Here is a 21,435-nt window from a genome sequence, read left to right as displayed (position 1 = left end):
CATCCTGGTGGCCGGGGATCAATTTAGGAGGGATTGCCGTATTATTATATTTTTTTTTTTAGATCAACAGAGGTTTCAATAGAATACTCTTGATTAATTGAAAATGGGGGACCCTGATGTAAACAAGACAAACGTCTTTTCTCTGGTCTGCATCCCCTTAACAATTATGTGTATTGAGCCGTACTGTATTGTACCCATTCTACATTAAATAAAGTTTTCATTCATTCATTGCCTCTGAATAACAATACACTAGGTGGCGGTAATGCTGCAAACTAGCGAGAAAACTGCAAAGAAAAAAGAAAAAAAGAAGAATTGTTTTGAAGAAGTCTGAAGAGATAGAAGTACAGAGAGGCGTTGATAAGGATGGGAAATGACAGCGCTGGGGGGCTTTATTTGTCGGTAATATTAGTAGCTAATGACTGAGCATGACATGTAGGTTATTGTTCTCGATGCATTGATTGTGTTTTTGTATGCAATGCGCCATTTGTCACAGAAAGACTCGCAGCACCAGGTTGTTGAATCATTTAGGCTTTCTTATTAATACGAAGACGAGGTCCAAACTTGTGGCCACGTGATATTCGCTGTATAATGTGTAGCCTAATTAGTGTCTGTATCAAAGTCCGCAGTACTGGTCTGGTCTCCCTACAGAGGCTGCTGACTGCTCAACTGTTAAGACCACCTACCTAACTTTAGACTACTTACATGTCTTCAGTTCAGACAAGGATTCGACATACCGGTAGGCGGCCTATTCTAAATTGTGAAAATTCTTCTTCCGAATCAACACACATAGACTATAATGTTTGTTATTGCGTGCTTTTACACAATTGTATAGGCTATAGCTTTTGTGTAAGATTATTCCTGTTTTGCTTTCTCGTGCATTATTATTGGCTATACAGTTTTCAGCCTATTACATTTTCTTCATTATGATATAATGAAATAAGCATAATACTTTCCACACAGTTTATCAATTTTGCTCCATGGCCAGCTGATGTTAGGTATCTCCTTGTATGACCATTCTAAGCTTTAAGCCTATAGATTGAGAACCACTGACATACTTGTGTTATAAACCACTGACATACTTCTGTTATAATTTATTTATTTTTAATTAATTAATTTATAACAGAAGTATGTCAGTGGTTTATAACCAGAAGTATGTCAGTGGTTTATAACTTATAAACCACTGACATACCTCTGTTATAAACCACTGACATACCTCTGTTATAAACCACTGACATACTTCTGTTATAAACCACTGACATACTTCTGTTATAAACCACTGACATACTTGTGTTATAAACCACTGACATACCTCTGTTATAAACCACTGACATACTTCTGTTATAAACCCACTGACATACCTCTGTTATAAACCCACTGACATACTTGTGTTATAAACCACTGACATACTTCTGTTATAAACCCACTGACATACTTCTGTTATAAACCCACTGACATACCTCTGTTATAAACCCACTGACATACCTCTGTTATAAACCCACTGACATACCTCTGTTATAAACCACTGACATACCTCTGTTATAAACCCACTGACATACTTGTGTTATAAACCACTGACATACTTGTGTTATAAACCACTGACATACTTGTGTTATAAACCCACTGACATACTTGTGTTATAAACCACTGACATACCTCTGTTATAAACCCACTGACATACTTGTGTTATAAACCCACTGACATACTTGTGTTATAAACCACTGACATACTTGTGTTATAAACCACTGACATACTTGTGTTATAAACCCACTGACATACTTGTGTTATAAACCCACTGACATACTTGTGTTATAAACCCACTGACATACTTGTGTTATAAACCCACTGACATACTTGTGTTATAAACCACTGACATACCTCTGTTATAAACCACTGACATACTTGTGTTATAAACCCACTGACATACTTGTGTTAAACCACTGACATACCTCTGTTATAAACCACTGACATACTTCTGTTATAAACCACTGACATACTTGTGTTATAAACCCACTGACATACTTGTGTTAAACCACTGACATACCTCTGTTATAAACCACACAATCAAGAACTAGACAACACATACATTATAGACTTGGTGGACACATTCAATGTTCAATTAAATGTCCTAAATGAATGTTGTTGTTTCCCTACTTCCCATTTCCCCACGTGGAATGCACCTGATTGGATAAATGACGTGCTGGTGCTCTAGTGCGACATCATCTAGTGGAATTTATGATGAATTGAAAATGGGGGACCCTGATGTAAACAAGATGAAAGTCTTTCTCTGGTCTGCATCCCCTTAACAATTGTATGTATTGAGCTGTACTGTACACTGTACCCATTCTGCAATCTGTTAATAAAGTTTTCAATCAGGCTGAAAGCTATCTGTAGCACCTTTATACCAGTCAGTTTGGATCATCTACTGTCGTTAGAGCACTTAAAACCAGCAACCCTCCAGAGGCAGTCTGCCTCCCCGTCAGTCCCCTCTAACCAGCCTGCTGTCCGTCTCATAGAAGCCTGAGTATGGGTCGTCTGCGGGTGGCGGTGGTCGGTGCCGGTGCCGCTGGCCTCTGTGCTGCGCGCCACGTCCTGGCCCGTCGGGACACCTTCGCCCCGCCCGTCGTCTATGAGCTCAGCGAGCACGTCGGCGGCACGTGGTTCTACGAGGAGCGCGTCGGTTGCTATGACAACGGGCTGCCCATTCACAGCAGCATGTACAGAGACCTCAGGTAGAGTGATTCTCTCTCTCTCTCCACCTCCCTCTTTCCCTTCACAGCAGCATATGTACACAAACCTCAGGTACACTACCAAGGGTGTGGGTTTGTTTTCAACATGGGGTCCCCATTGGGGACTTTAACCTTTTCACTACCACACTACATAAGGTTAACCCTCTACTGTCACACTACAGACGGTGAAAGGGTTAACCCGCTGTCGTGTGCAGGCATGCGTTCTTCATGGGACGGGGGTGCACTACGTGCAAGCCCAGATAAGTACTCGCTATTTGCATATCAATAGCGCCGGTCGTCAGGTGTGTTAAATACGACCGGCGCTATTGATATGCAAATAGCGACATTAGGTGCGTGCAATCCCAGTTGATTTCAGGAACGCACCACTGGTCGTGTGGCAGTGGAAGGGTTAACCTTCTGTATTGTCGCAGTGAAAGGGTTAACCGTTTGGTAGTGTAGCAGTGAAAGGGTTAAGCGGGGGGTCCGGGGGTCCTCCCCCATGCTTTTCTGGTGTACTTTTATGAGAGGCACGTCTGCAAGCTTGAGATGGTATGCTCCTGTGGGGGTGTCTGAAATTGTTGGTTAACATAATAGTTACAAGTAAGAAGGATATATATATATGTGTTTTGTAGGGCTGTCTTAAATACTTCGAAGCTTCAAAGCTTCGTTCGATGGGCATGGGATTCGAATATGAAAATAAAATTTGATTATTAAAAAAATATATATATGTGATTTTTTTTTTCTTAATTTTTTAGTGTGCAAAATCAACTCTGCCTCTCTTTGTTAACTACAACAAGCAATGCTGTTTGTTATTTAAGATGAGGTCGGACTCGGCACTGACAGATTTGTGTTCATTGTGCTGCTTTTATAAAGCCTCAAATGACGGCTTACAATATTTCATGAAAGCAAAGTGTTTTGTTTGTCTAAGATTTAAAAAGGTTTAACTTTACAGCACTGACAAAGTTGAACAAAGTGCTGTACAAGTCCCACAACATTAAAAAAAAAAGATATATATATATATATATTTTTTTTATTTTTTATTTTATTTTTTATCTCGAAAAATTCGGAGGTCAGCCCTAGTGTTTTGACCCCCTTGTTTTGTACCTCTTTTGGGGGAGGGGGTTGTCTTTCATATTAGCTATCTTTTTTTTTTTTTACTGTACCTCTTCTCAATATTGAGGGGGACATGTCCCCTGCCACACACCCCTAAATCTACACCTATGTCAGGTACAGTATGTACATCACTTTGTCTCTCTGTCTCACCTGGGCACACAGTGGGCATGTGTATATTTAAGCATTAGCTCAAGCCATGATTCCTCCTTTTAACTGGGCAGGCGTCATCCCCAGTCAACTCCGTAGACCAGTCTCATTTAACAGGGCTAACATGTTTTCCTCAGACACAGAGTGATACTGACTTGTGAAAAGGAATTAGAATCATAGCTGTGCTCATTATACCATGGCTATGAACCAATCCGATTGCTTGATTTGAGCTACTCATTTTATAAAGATAGTTTTACATGTATGCCTCCGAAAAACCGAATCAAACTTCACCATCATCCACCCACAGGACCAACCTGCCCAAAGAGGTGATGATGTTCCCAGACTTCCCCTTTGACCCTCAGCTTCCCAGCTTCCTGTCTCACCGTGACGTCCAGCGGTACCTGCAGAACTACTGTGAGAGCCACCACATCACACCTCACATCAAGGTGAGCACCGCTCCGCGCTGACTGTACTGATTGCTGAGTTTGAGGATAGTTGTTTCAGGAACATTTTCAGAAAATATGTGAACTGTTTTTTAGTGTTGCTCATCTAAATTGCCCAAACAGATGTGTTGTAGTATATCTCTATCCTTACATTAGTCCCAAGACTTTCCCCTTAGCTGCATGACCTAAAATTACATAATACCAGTGCAGTGCCTGGTCAAAATGTGGCCGTTTCGGAGCACGGCCCCGTTCAGAACTGGCCGATTGTTTGGCCCCGGAAGTGATGCTTGCAGCAACACAGCTCTTTGCTCCCTGTTCCCACCCTGTTATGCAAAACAGCCTTTTTCCACATTCGACACTGCACTCCCATTGGTCCTCAGCAATACACCCGCCAAGTGTGAAGTTGGATTGGATGAGCGGTTATTGAGATGTGCGTAAAGTTTGTTGTAATAGCGCCACCATCTGGCCGAATGGCACCAAATTCGACACTGCACTCCTGTGTGTCGTCCTCGATGCACCCGCCAAGTGTGAAGTCGATCGGATGAGCGGTTCTCGAGATATGAGTTAAGTTCATTGTTATAGCACCATCGTCTGGCTAGATGGCATCAAAGACACTGACTTCACTTCCTTGGATGCTCAGCAATACACCCGCCAAGTGTGGAGTCGATCAAATGAAGGGTTCTCAAGATATGCAAGACACAGACACACAGTTAGATTAATCCAAATTGGGATATTTGGTCTAATCTCTCTGATTCAACATCCAAAAACATACTACATCAACTCGTTCACTTTCATTACATTTTTGCTCTCCTACTGACTCAGTTCAACTCAGTGGTGGGCGCGGTGACCCCCCTGACTGTGGTGACAGAGGGGGAGGGGCCAAGGACGATATGGGAAGTGACATCATCTGACAAGTCAGGATCACAGAAAACGGAGACCTTCGACTCAGTTTTCATCTGCAGTGGGTAAGACATTCCTTTTTATCAATTCAAATAGAGCTGAATCATTTATTTAAAAAAAGGTTTATTAAGTATTGTGGTGCTATGCCCTGCCTAGCCTATAAATCACATTCTACAGACTTGGGAAAACATCTTTGTTTGGTACAGATCCCAGCAAAGATTGCAATATCAGTCAAATCAGTTCACTTCTCTGTATGTCTTGCACATTATGAGAAGCGACAATAAAGCTGACTTTGACTTTGACTTGGAAATAATTGCAATTAGAAGAAGAAGTCTTTATTTGTCATGCAGAATAACACACACATGCGAGATGGGCGACACACAGGAACACACACACACATGCATTGGGTCACTAATGAAATGTCTCTCTGCACTTGACCCATCCCGTCGTCCTTCCCCCCAAGGGCAGCCGGGAGCAGACATGGGCTGACATGGTCCGTCTTCGTCAGGGATGCGACAGCATTAGCGATCTGTTCAGCATGTTTTTCCATTGGGTTTATCTTATTGGGGGGGAAACCCTTGCAAGCACGGGGAGAACATGCAAACTCCACACAGAAAGGCCCGGTAGACACCCCACCTGGGTACCGGGCAGCCTGGTCCCCAGGCGGAAATCGAACCCAGGACCTTCTAGCTGTGAGGCGACAGTGTTAACCACTACACCATCGTGCCGCATTGATTAGATTAGATTCTAGGGCTGACCTTCGAATTTGAAGCTTCGGGGCCGAGATTCGATTTTAATTCGAAGCTTCGAGATAAAAAGAAAAAAATATATATATATATATATAATTTTTTTTTATCTCGAAGCTTCGAATTAAAATCGAATCTCGGCCCCGAAGCTTCAAATTCTTTTTTTTTATGTTGTGGGACTTGTAAAGCACTTTGTTCAACTTTGTCAGTGCTGTAACGTTAATTTTTTTTAAAAATCTTAGACAAACGAAACACTTTGCTTTCATGAAATATTGTAAACCGTCATTTGAGGCTTTATAAAAGCAGCACAATGAAGACAAATCTGTCAGTGCCGAGTCCGACCTCATCTTAAATAACAAACAGCATTGCTTGTTGTAATTAACAAAGAGAGGCAGAGTTGATTTTGCACAAAAAAAGAAAAAAAAATACATTATTTTCATATTCGAATCCCATGCCCATCGAACGAAGCTTCGAAGCTTTGAAGTATTTAAGACAGCCCTATAGATTCCAAATCATTCAGCCCTAAACTCAAGGTTTAAATAGAAATTGCAGTTCATTCTAGGGCTGCAACGAGGAGTCAATGTCGACCATGACATTTTGTTGATTCGCATATTCATGACCGACGCATCGTATTGTTATTTATAATATAAGTAACAATACGATGCGTCGGTCATGAATATGCGAATCAACAAAATGTCGTCTTTGCCGTGGAAATGGCAGATGTAGAGTCATCTAACTAGTGAGCAATGAATGAATGAATCATGTTAAAAATATAAATAACTTCTCTTAAACCACGGTTCGCGATTCTGCCTTCTGTTGTTTTTTACACTGTTACACTGTTTATTATATCCAGCTTGTAGGAGCTATTTTATTGTTTTTGTGTTAAGTTTGTAGTTTGTTAAGTTCATCACTGGGTGGCAGCACGGAGCGCATGGGTTTTGAATAAAGGCACAGGTGTAGGCTATGGCAATCAAGGTATCAAGGTATGGGTGACGGAGAGGTCTCACGGTTTTTACCGCATGAACGCACGCACGTACCCTCGCTCGTTTTCTCTATTATTAACAGCATTTAATCAGAAACTATTGTTTGGCCATCAACCATGTATTATGTTAAGTACTTCAATTAAATGGGAACTTCACCCAACGGCAGGTGACACCGACTGGACATTATGTTTTTTATAATTGCGCGTCAAAGACGAGGATTCCCCGCACTCAACCGAGCGTCTACCAGGACATCAGGATAGTCGCTACACAGCTATTTATAATTTTGGCCAGTAAAAAATCTCTCTGGCTGGTAGTCTTTTTCTTTTTCATTGTATGTAATGATAAACAATGTCATAGTAACTGGCGGGTGTTATATTATTTCAAGATAATAAAGCTATAATAAGTCAATAGATAAAAAGCAGTAATGGCATGTAGGTTACTCACCCTACTCATGTACAGTAGGCATCCACACTACACAGCATTTATAGACAAATAAACTTCATGGCTCATCTACTCTGGGTATTCAATAGGTGGTGTCAGAGAGGCAACTACCCATGTGACCTAAGGATAGTAGTACCGCACTTAAAAAATTTTAACATGTCAATCATTTTGAAATGTTCAATTGCTAATTTAATCAATTGTTGTTGTTTTTCTGGTAAATTAATTGACAGATTAATCGATAACAAAATAATCATTAGTTGTCCTAGTTCATTCAAGCTGATAATTCCTTCACAGTGATCTGGAAATAGGAAAACTGATTGAATGTGACAGTCCTCTAACATTAAAGGTTTTTCAGTATTTATATTTGGATGAAAACCCACTTCAAGAATTAATGGAATTGAAATTGAACCCCAGTACTATTACTATTAAATTAGATGTTGTCCCAAGCTATTAGTGGGTTTCTTGAATAATTTCCTCTGCTCTTTCTTCTTCTCTTCTTCCTCCTCCTGCTTCTTCTTCTCCTCCTCCTGCTTCTTCTTCTCCTCCTTCTTCTAGGCACTACTCTGACCCCCACATACCAGCCATACCGGGGATAGAACACTTCAAAGGTGTGTAACACAGCAACTGCTTTATGTTCTTTATGTTTTATCTATCCAGTCATTCACTTTGTTAAATTATTTCAATGTAAATAGTTTAGCGGCACCTAGTGGTTGTTTTTGGTGCTGAACTAAGTGCACAGCATGACCTGAAATTGCATCTCAACCTGAAGTCCTATCTCTCTCCTTCTCTCTCTCTCTCTCTCTCTCTCTCTCTCTCTCTCTCTCTCTCTCTCTCTCTCTCTCTCTCTCTCTCTCTCTCTCTCTCTCTCTCTCTCTCTCTCTCTCTCTCTCTCCCCCTCTCTCTCTCTCTCTCTTTACTCTCTCTTGTCTCTCTCTCGCTCTCTTAACTCTGCTCTCTCTGTCTCTCTCCCCTTCACCCTCTTTCTCTCTTAACTCTTCTCTCTCTTCTCTTTTTTTAAACTCTCTCTTCTCTCTTTCTCTAAACTCTCCCTTCTCTCTTAACTATCTTCTCTCTTTCTCTAAACTCTCTCTCCCCTTCACCCTCTTTCTCTCTGAACTCCTCTCTTCTCTCTAAACTCTCTCTTCTCTCTTTCTCTCTCTTTCTCTAAACTCTCCTCTCTCTCCCCATCACACTCTCTCCCCTTCATCCCCTCTCTCTTCTCTCTCTCTTATCTCTCTCTCTTCTCTCTTTCTCTAAACTCTCTTAATTCTCTCTCTAAACTCTCTCACCCCCCCCCCCCCTCTCTCTCTGAAGGCAGGGTGTTGCACAGTCACTCCTACAGGAACCCAGAGCCGTTCTCAGGACAGTCGGTGGTGGTATTAGGAGCTGGAGCATCAGGATTGGACATTTCCATGGAACTGGCCCGAGTCAAAGCTCAGGTACTGCCTACTACAGTTCCAAAGAGGAGCTCTGGCCCGAGTCGATGCTCAGGTACTGCCTACTACAGTTCCAAAGAGGAGCTCTGGCCCGAGTCGATGCTCAGGTACTGCCTACTACAGTTCCAAAGAGGAGCTCTGGCCCGAGTCGATGCTCAGGTACTGCCTACTACAGTTCCAAAGAGGAGCTCTGGCCTGAGTCGATGCTCAGGTACTGCCTACTAGAGTTCCAAAAAGGAGCTCTGGCAGGGTTTGTCCATAGAGTGGGAGAGTGTCGTATGGTTATGGAAGTAATCTGACCCAGTGGAATACAGTCTTCACCATAATGTTTGTGTTGTCAAGTTTAAAAAGGTCTATAGACGGTTTCACTGGAATGTTGTTGCCAAGGCAACACCAGCTTGGACCCAATGTTTATTTCCTGTCAGTTATTGATATTAGCTAAACTTGGACCCGTTTAGAATGTTTGTGTCATGAAGTTTGAAAAGGTCCACAACATGAATGATAAAGACATCTAAACCTTCTCTTGGTCTCTCTCCTTCTCCCCAGGTGACTCTGAGTCACGGTAAGCCTACCCTGCCCTCCCCTCTGCCCCCTGGGCTGCAACAGGCCCCGCCCCTCGTAGAGGTCCAGGATGATGGCCTCCTGCGCTTCCAGGTTAGTGTTGCATTTTATTATTTACTTCCTGTTTTGTTTCAGTTAGGTTTCAGTTTTCTAGTCTTATGCCGGGTTCAAAGTACACCACTTTTAACTAGATTTTAAGCCGAATTTGGCCTTGGTTTTTATTTATCTATTCAGAAAGGACTAGTTTTAGTTTATTTAATTCTGCTTAATTTTGATTTCTGTTTTACACATAGAGAATTGCCTTAGGATGGACTTGTATCAGTGTATTTATACTGTAGTTTATCTGAGCTCCGTGAATACCCGATTATCTTCACTTCACTCATGGTATGACAATGTAAAAAATACATTTAAATATTATATTTTCACTCTTTGTTTCGTTTCCAGGACGGGTCAGTCACACAAGCCCAGGTGCTGCTCCTCTGCACAGGGTACAACTTCACCTACCCCTTCCTGAACCCGGCCAGCCTGGGTCTGCAGATCCAGGAGCACCTTGTGACGCCCCTCTACCGCTTCCTGATACCCCCCGCCTTCCCCTCGCTCTTCATCATAGGCATCTGCAAGATCATCTGCCCCTTCCCCCACTTCCACGGCCAGGTCAGTAGAGAGGAGAAACAGGAGTAGAGAGGAGAGACAGCAGTAGAGAGGAGAGACAGTAGGAGAGAGGAGAGACAGTAGTAGAGAGGAGAGACAGTAGTAGAGAGTAGAGACAGTAGTAGAGAGGAGAGATAGTAGTAGAGGAGAGACAGTAGTAGAGAGGAGAGACAGTAGGAGAGAGGAGAGATAGTAGTAGAGGAGAGACAGTAGTAGAGAGGAGAGACAGTAGTAGAGGAGAGACAGCAGTAGAGAGGAGAGACAGTAGGAGAGAGTAGAGACAGTAGTAGAGGAGAGACAGTAGTAGAGTAGAGACAGTAGTAGAGGAGAGACAGTAGTAGAGAGTAGAGACAGTAGTAGAGGAGAGACAGTAGTAGAGAGTAGAGATAGTAGAGAGGAGAGACAGTAGTAGAGAGGAGAGACAGTAGTAGAGAGGAGAGATACTAGTAGAGAGTAGAGACAGTAGTAGAGGAGAGACAGTAGTAGAGAGTAGAGACAGTAGTAGAGAGGAGAGACAGTAGTAGAGAGTAGAGACAGTAGTAGAGAGTAGAGACAGTAGTAGAGAGGAGAGACAGTAGTAGAGGAGAGACAGTAGTAGAGAGGAGAGACAGTAGTAGAGAGTAGAGACAGTAGTAGAGAGGAGAGACAGTAGTAGAGAGGAGAGACAGTAGTAGAGAGTAGAGACAGTAGTAGAGAGTAGAGACAGTAGTAGAGAGGAGAGACAGTAGTAGAGAGGAGAGACAGTAGTAGAGAGGAGAGACAGTAGTAGAGAGTAGAGACAGTAGTAGAGGAGAGACAGTAGTAGAGAGTAGAGACAGTAGTAGAGAGGAGAGACAGTAGTAGAGAGTAGAGACAGTAGTAGAGGAGAGACAGTAGTAGAGAGGAGAGACAGTAGTAGAGAGGAGAGACAGTAGTAGAGGAGAGACAGTAGTAGAGTAGAGACAGTAGTAGAGAGTAGAGACAGTAGTAGAGAGTAGAGACAGTAGTAGAGGAGAGACAGTAGTAGAGAGTAGAGATAGTAGTAGAGGAGAGATAGTAGTAGAGAGGAGAGACAGTAGTAGAGAGGAGAGACAGTAGTAGAGAGTAGAGACAGTAGTAGAGAGGAGAGACAGTAGTAGAGGAGAGACAGTAGTAGAGAGTAGAGACAGTAGTAGAGGAGAGACAGTAGTAGAGAGTAGAGACAGTAGTAGAGTAGAGACAGTAGTAGAGAGTAGAGACAGTAGTAGAGGAGAGACAGTAGTAGAGAGTAGAGACAGTAGTAGAGGAGAGACAGTAGTAGAGAGTAGAGACAGTAGTAGAGGAGAGACAGTAGTAGAGAGGAGAGACAGTAGTAGAGGAGAGACAGTAGTAGAGAGTAGAGACAATAGTAGAGAGGAGAGACAGTAGTAGAGAGTAGAGACAGTAGTAGAGAGGAGAGACAGTAGTAGAGTAGAGACAGTAGTAGAGAGTAGAGACAGTAGTAGAGAGTAGAGACAGTAGTAGAGAGGAGAGACAGTAGTAGAGAGTAGAGACAGTAGTAGAGAGTAGAGACAGTAGTAGAGAGGAGAGACAGTAGTAGAGTAGAGACAGTAGTAGAGAGTAGAGACAGTAGTAGAGAGTAGAGACAGTAGTAGAGAGGAGAGACAGTAGTAGAGAGTAGAGACAGTAGTAGAGAGTAGAGACAGTAGTAGAGAGTAGAGACAGTAGTAGAGGAGAGACAGTAGTAGAGAGGAGAGACAGTAGTAGAGAGGAGAGACAGTAGTAGAGAGGAGAGACAGTAGTAGAGAGGAGAGACAGTAGTAGAGAGTAGAGACAGTAGTAGAGACAGTAGTAGAGAGTAGAGACAGTAGTAGAGAGTAGAGACAGTAGTAGAGACAGTAGTAGAGAGTAGAGACAGTAGTAGAGAGTAGAGACAGTAGTAGAGAGTAGAGACAGTAGTAGAGAGTAGAGACAGTAGTAGAGAGGAGAGACAGTAGTAGAGAGTAGAGACAGTAGTAGAGAGTAGAGACAGTAGTAGAGAGGAGAGACAGTAGTAGAGAGGAGAGACAGTAGTAGAGAGTAGAGACAGTAGTAGAGAGGAGAGACAGTAGTAGAGAGGAGAGACAGTAGTAGAGAGTAGAGACAGTAGTAGAGGAGAGACAGTAGTAGAGAGTAGAGACAATAGTAGAGAGGAGAGACAGTAGTAGAGTAGAGACAGTAGTAGAGAGTAGAGACAGTAGTAGAGAGGAGAGACAGTAGTAGAGGAGAGACAGTAGTAGAGAGGAGAGACAGTAGTAGAGAGGAGAGACAGTAGTAGAGGAGAGACAGTAGTAGAGAGGAGAGACAGTAGTAGAGAGGAGAGATAGTAGTAGAGGAGAGACAGTAGTAGAGAGTAGAGACAGTAGTAGAGGAGAGACAGTAGTAGAGAGGAGAGATAGTAGTAGAGGAGAGACAGTAGTAGAGAGGAGAGACAGTAGTAGAGGAGAGACAGTAGTAGAGAGTAGAGACAGTAGTAGAGAGGAGAGACAGTAGTAGAGAGGAGAGATAGTAGTAGAGAGTAGAGACAGTAGTAGAGAGTAGAGACAGTAGTAGAGAGGAGAGACAGTAGTAGAGAGTAGATACAGTAGTAGAGAGTAGAGATAGTAGTAGAGTAGAGACAGTAGTAGAGAGTAGAGATAGTAGTAGAGGAGAGACAGTAGTAGAGAGTAGAGACAGTAGTAGAGAGTAGAGACAGTAGTAGAGAGGAGAGATAGTAGTAGAGAGTAGAGACAGTAGTAGAGAGTAGAGACAGTAGTAGAGAGGAGAGACAGTAGTAGAGAGGAGAGATAGTAGTAGAGAGTAGAGATAGTAGTAGAGAGGAGAGATAGTAGTAGAGAGTAGAGACAGTAGTAGAGAGGAGAGACAGTAGTAGAGAGTAGAGACAGTAGTAGAGAGTAGAGACAGTAGTAGAGGAGAGACAGTAGTAGAGAGTAGAGACAGTAGTAGAGACAGTAGTAGAGAGGAGAGACAGTAGTAGAGGAGAGACAGTAGTAGAGGAGAGACAGTAGTAGAGGAGAGACAGTAGTAGAGAGTAGAGACAGTAGTAGAGAGTAGAGACAGTAGTAGAGAGGAGAGACAGTAGTAGAGGAGAGACAGTAGTAGAGAGGAGAGACAGTAGTAGAGAGTAGAGACAGTAGTAGAGAGTAGAGACAGTAGGAGAGAGGAGATACAGTAGTAGAGAGTAGAGACAGTAGTAGAGAGTAGAGACAGTAGGAGAGAGGAGAGACAGTAGTAGAGAGGAGAGACAGTAGTAGAGAGTAGAGACAGTAGTAGAGAGTAGAGACAGTAGTAGAGAGTAGAGACAGTAGTAGAGAGTAGAGACAGTAGTAGAGGAGAGACAGTAGTAGAGAGGAGAGACAGTAGTAGAGAGTAGAGACAGTAGTAGAGAGTAGAGACAGTAGTAGAGAGTAGAGACAGTAGTAGAGAGGAGAGACAGTAGTAGAGAGGAGAGACAGTAGTAGAGAGGAGAGACAGTAGTAGAGAGGAGAGACAGTAGTAGAGAGTAGAGACAGTAGTAGAGAGGAGAGACAGTAGTAGAGGAGAGACAGTAGTAGAGAGGAGAGACAGTAGTAGAGAGTAGAGACAGTAGTAGAGAGGAGAGACAGTAGTAGAGAGTAGAGACAGTAGTAGAGAGTAGAGACAGTAGTAGAGAGGAGAGACAGTAGTAGAGAGTAGAGACAGTAGTAGAGTAGAGACAGTAGTAGAGAGTAGAGACTGTAGTAGAGGAGAGACAGTAGTAGAGAGGAGAGACAGTAGTAGAGGAGAGACAGTAGTAGAGGAGAGACAGTAGTAGAGGAGAGACAGTAGTAGAGAGTAGAGACAGTAGTAGAGAGGAGAGACAGTAGTAGAGAGTAGAGACAGTAGTAGAGGAGAGACAGTAGTAGAGAGGAGAGACAGTAGTAGAGAGGAGAGACAGTAGTAGAGAGTAGAGACAGTAGTAGAGGAGAGACAGTAGTAGAGAGGAGAGACAGTAGTAGAGGAGAGACAGTAGTAGAGAGGAGAGACAGTAGTAGAGAGTAGAGACAGTAGTAGAGAGGAGAGATAGTAGTAGAGAGTAGAGACAGTAGTAGAGAGTAGAGACAGTAGTAGAGAGGAGAGACAGTAGTAGAGAGTAGATACAGTAGTAGAGAGTAGAGATAGTAGTAGAGAGGAGAGATAGTAGTAGAGAGTAGAGACAGTAGTAGAGAGGAGAGACAGTAGTAGAGAGTAGAGACAGTAGTAGAGAGTAGAGACAGTAGTAGAGGAGAGACAGTAGTAGAGAGGAGAGACAGTAGTAGAGAGGAGAGACAGTAGTAGAGGAGAGACAGTAGTAGAGAGTAGAGACAGTAGTAGAGACAGTAGTAGAGAGGAGAGACAGTAGTAGAGGAGAGACAGTAGTAGAGGAGAGACAGTAGTAGAGAGGAGAGACAGTAGTAGAGACAGTAGTAGAGAGTAGAGACAGTAGGAGAGAGGAGAGACAGTAGTAGAGAGTAGAGACAGTAGTAGAGAGTAGAGACAGTAGGAGAGAGGAGAGACAGTAGTAGAGAGGAGAGACAGTAGTAGAGAGTAGAGACAGTAGTAGAGAGTAGAGACAGTAGTAGAGAGTAGAGACAGTAGTAGAGAGTAGAGACAGTAGTAGAGGAGAGACAGTAGTAGAGAGGAGAGACAGTAGTAGAGAGTAGAGACAGTAGTAGAGAGTAGAGACAGTAGTAGAGAGGAGAGACAGTAGTAGAGAGTAGAGACAGTAGTAGAGAGTAGAGACAGTAGTAGAGAGGAGAGACAGTAGTAGAGAGGAGAGACAGTAGTAGAGAGGAGAGACAGTAGTAGAGAGGAGAGACAGTAGTAGAGAGGAGAGACAGTAGTAGAGGGGAGACAGTAGTAGAGAGGAGAGACAGTAGTAGAGAGTAGAGACAGTAGTAGAGAGTAGAGACAGTAGTAGAGAGTAGAGACAGTAGTAGAGAGTAGAGACAGTAGTAGAGTAGAGACAGTAGTAGAGAGGAGAGACAGTAGTAGAGAGGAGAGACAGTAGTAGAGAGTAGAGACAGTAGTAGAGAGGAGAGACAGTAGTAGAGAGTAGAGACAGTAGTAGAGTAGAGACAGTAGTAGAGAGTAGAGACTGTAGTAGAGAGTAGAGACAGTAGTAGAGGAGAGACAGTAGTAGAGGAGAGACAGTAGTAGAGAGGAGAGACAGTAGTAGAGGAGAGACAGTAGTAGAGAGGAGAGACAGTAGTAGAGGAGAGACAGTAGTAGAGGAGAGACAGTAGTAGAGGAGAGACAGTAGTAGAGAGGAGAGACAGTAGTAGAGGAGAGACAGTAGTAGAGAGTAGAGACAGTAGTAGTAGAGTAGAGACAGTAGTAGAGAGGAGAGACAGTAGTAGAGAGGAGAGACAGTAGTAGAGGAGAGACAGTAGTAGAGAGGAGAGACAGTAGTAGAGAGTAGAGACAGTAGTAGAGAGTAGAGACAGTAGTAGAGAGGAGAGACAGTAGTAGAGAGTAGAGACAGTAGTAGAGAGTAGAGACAGTAGTAGAGAGTAGAGACAGTAGTAGAGAGGAGAGATAGTAGTAGAGAGGAGAGACAGTAGTAGAGAGTAGAGACAGTAGTAGAGAGTAGAGACAGTAGTAGAGAGGAGAGACAGTAGTAGAGGAGAGACAGTAGTAGAGGAGAGACAGTAGTAGAGAGGAGAGACAGTAGTAGAGAGTAGAGACAGTAGTAGAGAGTAGAGACAGTAGTAGAGAGTAGAGACAGTAGTAGAGAGTAGAGACAGTAGTAGAGAGGAGAGACAGTAGTAGAGGAGAGACAGTAGTAGAGGAGAGACAGTAGTAGAGAGTAGAGACAGTAGTAGAGGAGAGACAGTAGTAGAGGAGAGACAGTAGTAGAGAGTAGAGACAGTAGGAGAGAATAGAGACAGTAGGAGAGAGGAGAGACAGTAGTAGAGAGGAGAGACAGTAGTAGAGAGGAGAGACAGTAGTAGAGAGTAGAGACAGTAGTAGAGAGGAGAGACAGTAGTAGAGAGTAGAGACAGTAGTAGAGGAGAGACAGTAGTAGAGAGGAGAGACAGTAGTAGAGGAGAGACAGTAGTAGAGAGTAGAGACAGTAGTAGAGAGTAGAGACAGTAGTAGAGAGGAGAGATAGTAGTAGAGAGGAGAGATAGTAGTAGAGAGTAGAGACAGTAGTAGAGAGTAGAGACAGTAGTAGAGAGGAGAGACAGTAGTAGAGAGTAGATACAGTAGTAGAGAGTAGAGATAGTAGTAGAGAGGAGAGACAGTAGTAGAGAGTAGAGACAGTAGTAGAGAGGAGAGACAGTAGTAGAGAGTAGAGACAGTAGTAGAGAGTAGAGACAGTAGTAGAGAGGAGAGATAGTAGTAGAGAGTAGAGACAGTAGTAGAGAGTAGAGACAGTAGTAGAGAGGAGAGACAGTAGTAGAGAGTAGATACAGTAGTAGAGAGTAGAGATAGTAGTAGAGAGGAGAGATAGTAGTAGAGAGTAGAGACAGTAGTAGAGAGGAGAGACAGTAGTAGAGAGTAGAGACAGTAGTAGAGAGTAGAGACAGTAGTAGAGGAGAGACAGTAGTAGAGAGGAGAGACAGTAGTAGAGAGGAGAGACAGTAGTAGAGGAGAGACAGTAGTAGAGAGTAGAGACAGTAGTAGAGACAGTAGTAGAGAGGAGAGACAGTAGTAGAGGAGAGACAGTAGTAGAGGAGAGACAGTAGTAGAGGAGAGACAGTAGTAGAGAGTAGAGACAGTAGTAGAGGAGAGACAGTAGTAGAGTAGAGACAGTAGTAGAGGAGAGACAGTAGTAGAGAGTAGAGACAGTAGTAGAGAGTAGAGACAGTAGTAGAGAGTAGAGACAGTAGTAGAGAGTAGAGATAGTAGTAGAGAGTAGAGATAGTAGTAGAGAGGAGAGACAGTAGTAGAGAGTAGAGACAGTAGTAGAGAGTAGAGACAGTAGGAGAGAGGAGAGATAGTAGAGAGGAGAGACAGTAGTAGAGTAGAGACAGTAGTAGAGAGGAGAGACAGTAGTAGAGAGTAGAGATAGTAGTAGAGAGTAGAGACAGTAGTAGAGAGGAGAGACAGTAGTAGAGAGGAGAGACAGTAGTAGAGAGTAGAGACAGTAGTAGAGAGGAGAGACAGTAGTAGAGAGGAGAGACAGTAGTAGAGAGGAGAGATAGTAGTAGAGAGTAGAGACAGTAGTAGAGGAGAGACAGTAGTAGAGAGTAGAGACAGCAGTAGAGAGGAGAGACAGTAGTAGAGAGTAGAGACAGTAGTAGAGCGTAGAGACAGTAGTAGAGAGGAGAGACAGTAGTAGAGTAGAGACAGCAGTAGAGAGGAGAGACAGTAGGAGAGGAGAGACAGTAGTAGAGAGTAGAGACAGTAGTAGAGAGGAGAGACAGTAGTAGAGAGGAGAGACAGTAGTAGAGAGGAGAGACAGTAGTAGAGAGTAGAGACAGTAGGAGAGGAGATACAGTAGTAGAGAGGAGAGACAGTAGTAGAGGAGAGACAGTAGTAGAGAGGAGAGACAGTGGTAGAGAGGAGAGACAGTAGTAGAGGAGAGACAGTAGTAGAGAGGAGAGATAGTAGAGAGGAGAGACAGTAGTAGAGAGTAGAGACAGTAGTAGAGAGTAGAGACAGTAGTATAGAGTAGAGACAGTAGGAGAGAGTAGAGACAGTGTATTCAAAGTATTCTACCCATTCCCCCACTTCCACTGCCAGTTCAGTAGAGTAGAGACACTGAAGTATTTAGCTTTCAATTTCAGTTTTTCCAGTATTTTCGTTTTTTTAAAGGATATCTGTTGTTTTGGATGCACCCACATTCATTGTAGCTGGACCCATCCTTAGGCCAGGCTATGCAGCATGAACGTCCCTCAGTCACTCGTTGAGTTGAAACCTAAGTAGAGTAAAGTGCATTATGTCCTTAAGGGACCTGCTCACCGTGGCCACTAAGGGGAGCCACTGAGTTCTGATTACACAGGTCCTGCTAGAGTGACTAAGGTCGCTTTCACACAGGGGCTGTTTGGTCCGGACTATCGGACCAGAATTCGATAGTCCGGTTTTTCGGGTTTGTGTGAATGCGCATCGAACTCGGTCCGCGGACCAAACACACAAACTCTGGTCCGACCAAAAACATAGGTCTTGGTTCGCTTCATCGGACCAAACGCGGACCAAATATAGGAAGTGCTTATTATTACCACTGCGCGCGGCATTCACTGCAAAACAAGTACACTGCATCTATCTCTCTATCTATCTATATATCTATATATCTATATATCTAACTGTGCATCTTGGGTAGAAGAGGGAAGAAAAAACGCGGCTTATTATATTATTACCGAGGCGCTCTGCATTCACTGCAAAACAAGCACACTGTACACATATGGGCAGAAGACCAAATAAAACAGCTACTTGTGGGCACTCATAAAAACAACGCGTGTACAAGTTGTTTAGCGAGAGGATGGTGGTAATGGGCTTCAATAGAACAATGGATCAATGTCACGTCAAAATAAAAAAACTCCTCCTCCGCTGATCTGGAGGGCTCGCAGTCCACACACACAGACACACACACGCGCGCACACACACACACATTTCCACTCTCTATTGTCCAATAGACGAGCGCCCTTTTCGACCGCGTGACATTGTTCCGAAAGTTCGGTGCGCCTGACAAATTGCTATGTGAACGCAGACGAACCAAATGAAGAATGCAACAATGTTGCAACTTCACCACCAGAACCGCACCGAGTCCACCAAAACTATATGTGAAAGCGACCTAAGGATGCCTGGTTGTTACCTGCTTTTTTGTATTGTCGTGATCTTACCGTATTTTTATTAATGATGACACAGTAGGCTTTTTTTTTTTTTTTTTTTCTCTCATTGTCATCATATCCAGAAGACTGTCCCTGTCAGTCCTCTCTCTACTGACACAAGAAATAAAAATAAAAAGATGCTTAAGGACTGTAATATTCCCCTATGATGTGTCTTGCAAATAACATTTACTTACCAGTCACAACTTAAGATCTACCAGTATTCAACCCAATTGGTTATTGTTAATTTCCCACCTTTATCCTCCTAATTGTTAATGTATTTATCTTCCTAACGTCGTCTCCCAGGTTCAGTTTGCTCTCTCGGTGCTGGAAGGCTCTGTGGCCTTACCCTCCCAGGCTGAGATGGAGGCGGAGGCGCGGCGTGAGCTGGAGAGCAAGGCGGAGCGCGGGGTCGCGCTCAGACACCTTCTGAAGCTGGACAGGGACCAGTGGGGGTACTACCAGATCTTGGCCCGCAGTGGGCGCTTCGCCCCTCTCCCTTCCGTCGTACAGAGCCTCTACGAAGAGGTCTGGAGACAGAGACAGATTCACCCCCGTAACTATAGGAAACTCAACTACCGGATCGTCAGTGACACCCAGTGGGAGCTTGAGGGAATGACGGGCCGTCCGGAATGATGAAAGGGAATAATCCAGTTTGGTGTTTGGTGAACAAATAACAGAATAGGTTTTGGGTTCAGGTTCATTCATAAGGTCTTGTGAAGACTAGTGTTATAACCAAAGCATGGTTTTGTAATAATAATATAATAATAATAATAATGCAGAATTCACTTGTTGTACAAATACAGAAGTATTTGTACACCAAGTGAATTCTGCACTAGGGCACAAGGTTGTGACAGATTTCATTTTCATCTTCAGGGTCTCATGAATGAGAACGGACGTGAACTTTCCATGAATAGGCTTAGGGGAGTAGTAACTTTCACTGACGTGAAATATGATTACAGTAATCCGGTTACATCTGGTTAATTTATTAGCAAATATTCTATGGATTTGAAAAGTAAAAGTAGACAATCCAAGTACATGGATAGTCTTGAGTGTTAGTATTCCAGTGAATTCTGTTACTCACTCTTTACCAGATCATTTGAACTGAAGGAGGGGGACACATGCCTGTTGACATATCTATTACTTTGTTATTGCACATGCCTCATAAGCACCTCCCTAAGATGCTTTGTTTGGAAGTGGGACCAAGGCCCATAATGTGCACAGTCAATTCCCAATAGGTAGTTTTTTCGTGGAGTGTTCAAATGTGTGCAGCGTACTGTAGTACCATTGCCTGGGGGGTGACACGGGTTATCTTGACTATCACACGGGGGAATCGCAAAGCTGACCTCAGATCAGTTGTCATGGAATCAACCAGGGAAGTTGACTCTATTCCCTACCTTGACTACTGCCAAGGAAGGAGGGGATGAAGCTCAAGTCAAGTCAAGAGTTTTATTTGTCACGGCATACAGGGCATACAGTGAAATGTGGGTGGTCATGCCACAGCTATGACCTGCGGCGCAAGCGGCACGTTTTCTCCATCTCATGTGTTAGGAATATCCCACTGGAAAGCAGCAGAACTCAAGACGTGTAAGACAAGTGGACCAAGGGTCCAGCTGGACCAGGATTCCTGGTCTTGTTTCATATCAATGACTGACAATAAAAATGAAAAATAAAATAATAATAATGTTTTTTTAACTAAACCTCCACTAACCACCAAAACATTCCAAAAGTATTTTCCATTGTTTATGTCAATATAATCAATGACATTTATGCACATTTTCCTCTGCTTCAGTCATTTGTAAATTGATCAATTGTAGCTCTACCTGTGAATGAGGATCTGAGTTGTTGTTTTTCACCGGGCCTGGAGCAACTGATATATTTTTTTTAATCGAACCCTAACTAACTAACCTTACTGTCATGCACTTGTCCTAATATACTAACCTACACTAGCACTCAACACTTTGATGAACATTGTTACTCAGCTGATAGAGTTGTGCCCTTCCTGATGACTTGTCGTACAGAACTTGTACGTCGCTTTGGATAAAAGCGTCAGCTAAATGACTAAATGTAAACAGGGGTCGACCAACATTGAGGTCTCAGTTGCTTTACTGAGTGACTGACTCCCTATTGTTGAAACACGCATGTGTGAGTGTTGTAGCCTACATTTACATTTTATATTTAGCCAACGCATTTATCCAAAGCGACTTATAAATTCTGTAAAACAAGTCAGCGGGAAGAGTACAACTCTGGCAGCTAGGGGTAAGTAACATTGTTCGTCAAACAATGTTAAAAGTGAATGTGACATAGCTTTTCCGTTCTTGTAGACAATTGAGTACCTCAGACGAAGAACCATATGTCTGTTTTCAGAGTCAAACGTTATTATCTAAAGATGGTAAGTTAGTGTTGTGTACATTCATAGTTAAATACAGTTGAGGCAGAGTAGTTTCTTCTATATCACACTCCAAGTGATTTAGATTAACTTCACAACTGCAAAATACAAAATGGAATACATGTTCCCTC

At 43.1% G+C, this 21,435-nt stretch overlaps 1 protein-coding gene across 5 annotated transcripts; it reads left to right on the top strand.

Annotated features, from left to right (window-relative positions):
- Positions 1 to 300: 300 nt before the first annotated feature.
- Positions 301 to 20,590, top strand: LOC311233100 (uncharacterized protein). Of its 5 annotated transcripts, none has more exons than XM_084319983.1 (10): positions 316 to 432; positions 649 to 736; positions 2,514 to 2,729; positions 4,294 to 4,432; positions 5,252 to 5,394; positions 8,055 to 8,107; positions 8,814 to 8,938; positions 9,482 to 9,589; positions 9,941 to 10,150; positions 19,222 to 20,590. In XM_084319983.1, the coding sequence occupies exons 3-10, from the start codon at positions 2,524 to 2,526 to the stop codon at positions 19,549 to 19,551; spliced, it is 1,314 nt and encodes a 437-aa protein (XP_084176109.1). In that variant the 5' UTR covers positions 316 to 432; positions 649 to 736; positions 2,514 to 2,523; the 3' UTR covers positions 19,552 to 20,590. The 5 variants fall into 5 exon arrangements, with proteins under 5 accessions (XP_084176105.1, XP_084176106.1, XP_084176109.1 ...); XM_084319982.1 differs by having other exon boundaries at positions 353 to 399; XM_084319979.1 differs by lacking the exon at positions 649 to 736 and having other exon boundaries at positions 301 to 399.
- The last annotated feature ends 845 nt before the right edge of the window (positions 20,591 to 21,435 follow it).

The sequence above is a fragment of the Notolepis coatsorum genome (genome assembly GCF_963971535.1).
Source record: "Notolepis coatsorum genome assembly, chromosome: 8".
Classification (NCBI taxonomy): Eukaryota; Metazoa; Chordata; class Actinopteri; order Aulopiformes; family Paralepididae; genus Notolepis; species Notolepis coatsorum.
Note: the sequence above shows the minus strand (reverse complement) of the source record. Positions and strands in the feature narration are given on the sequence as shown.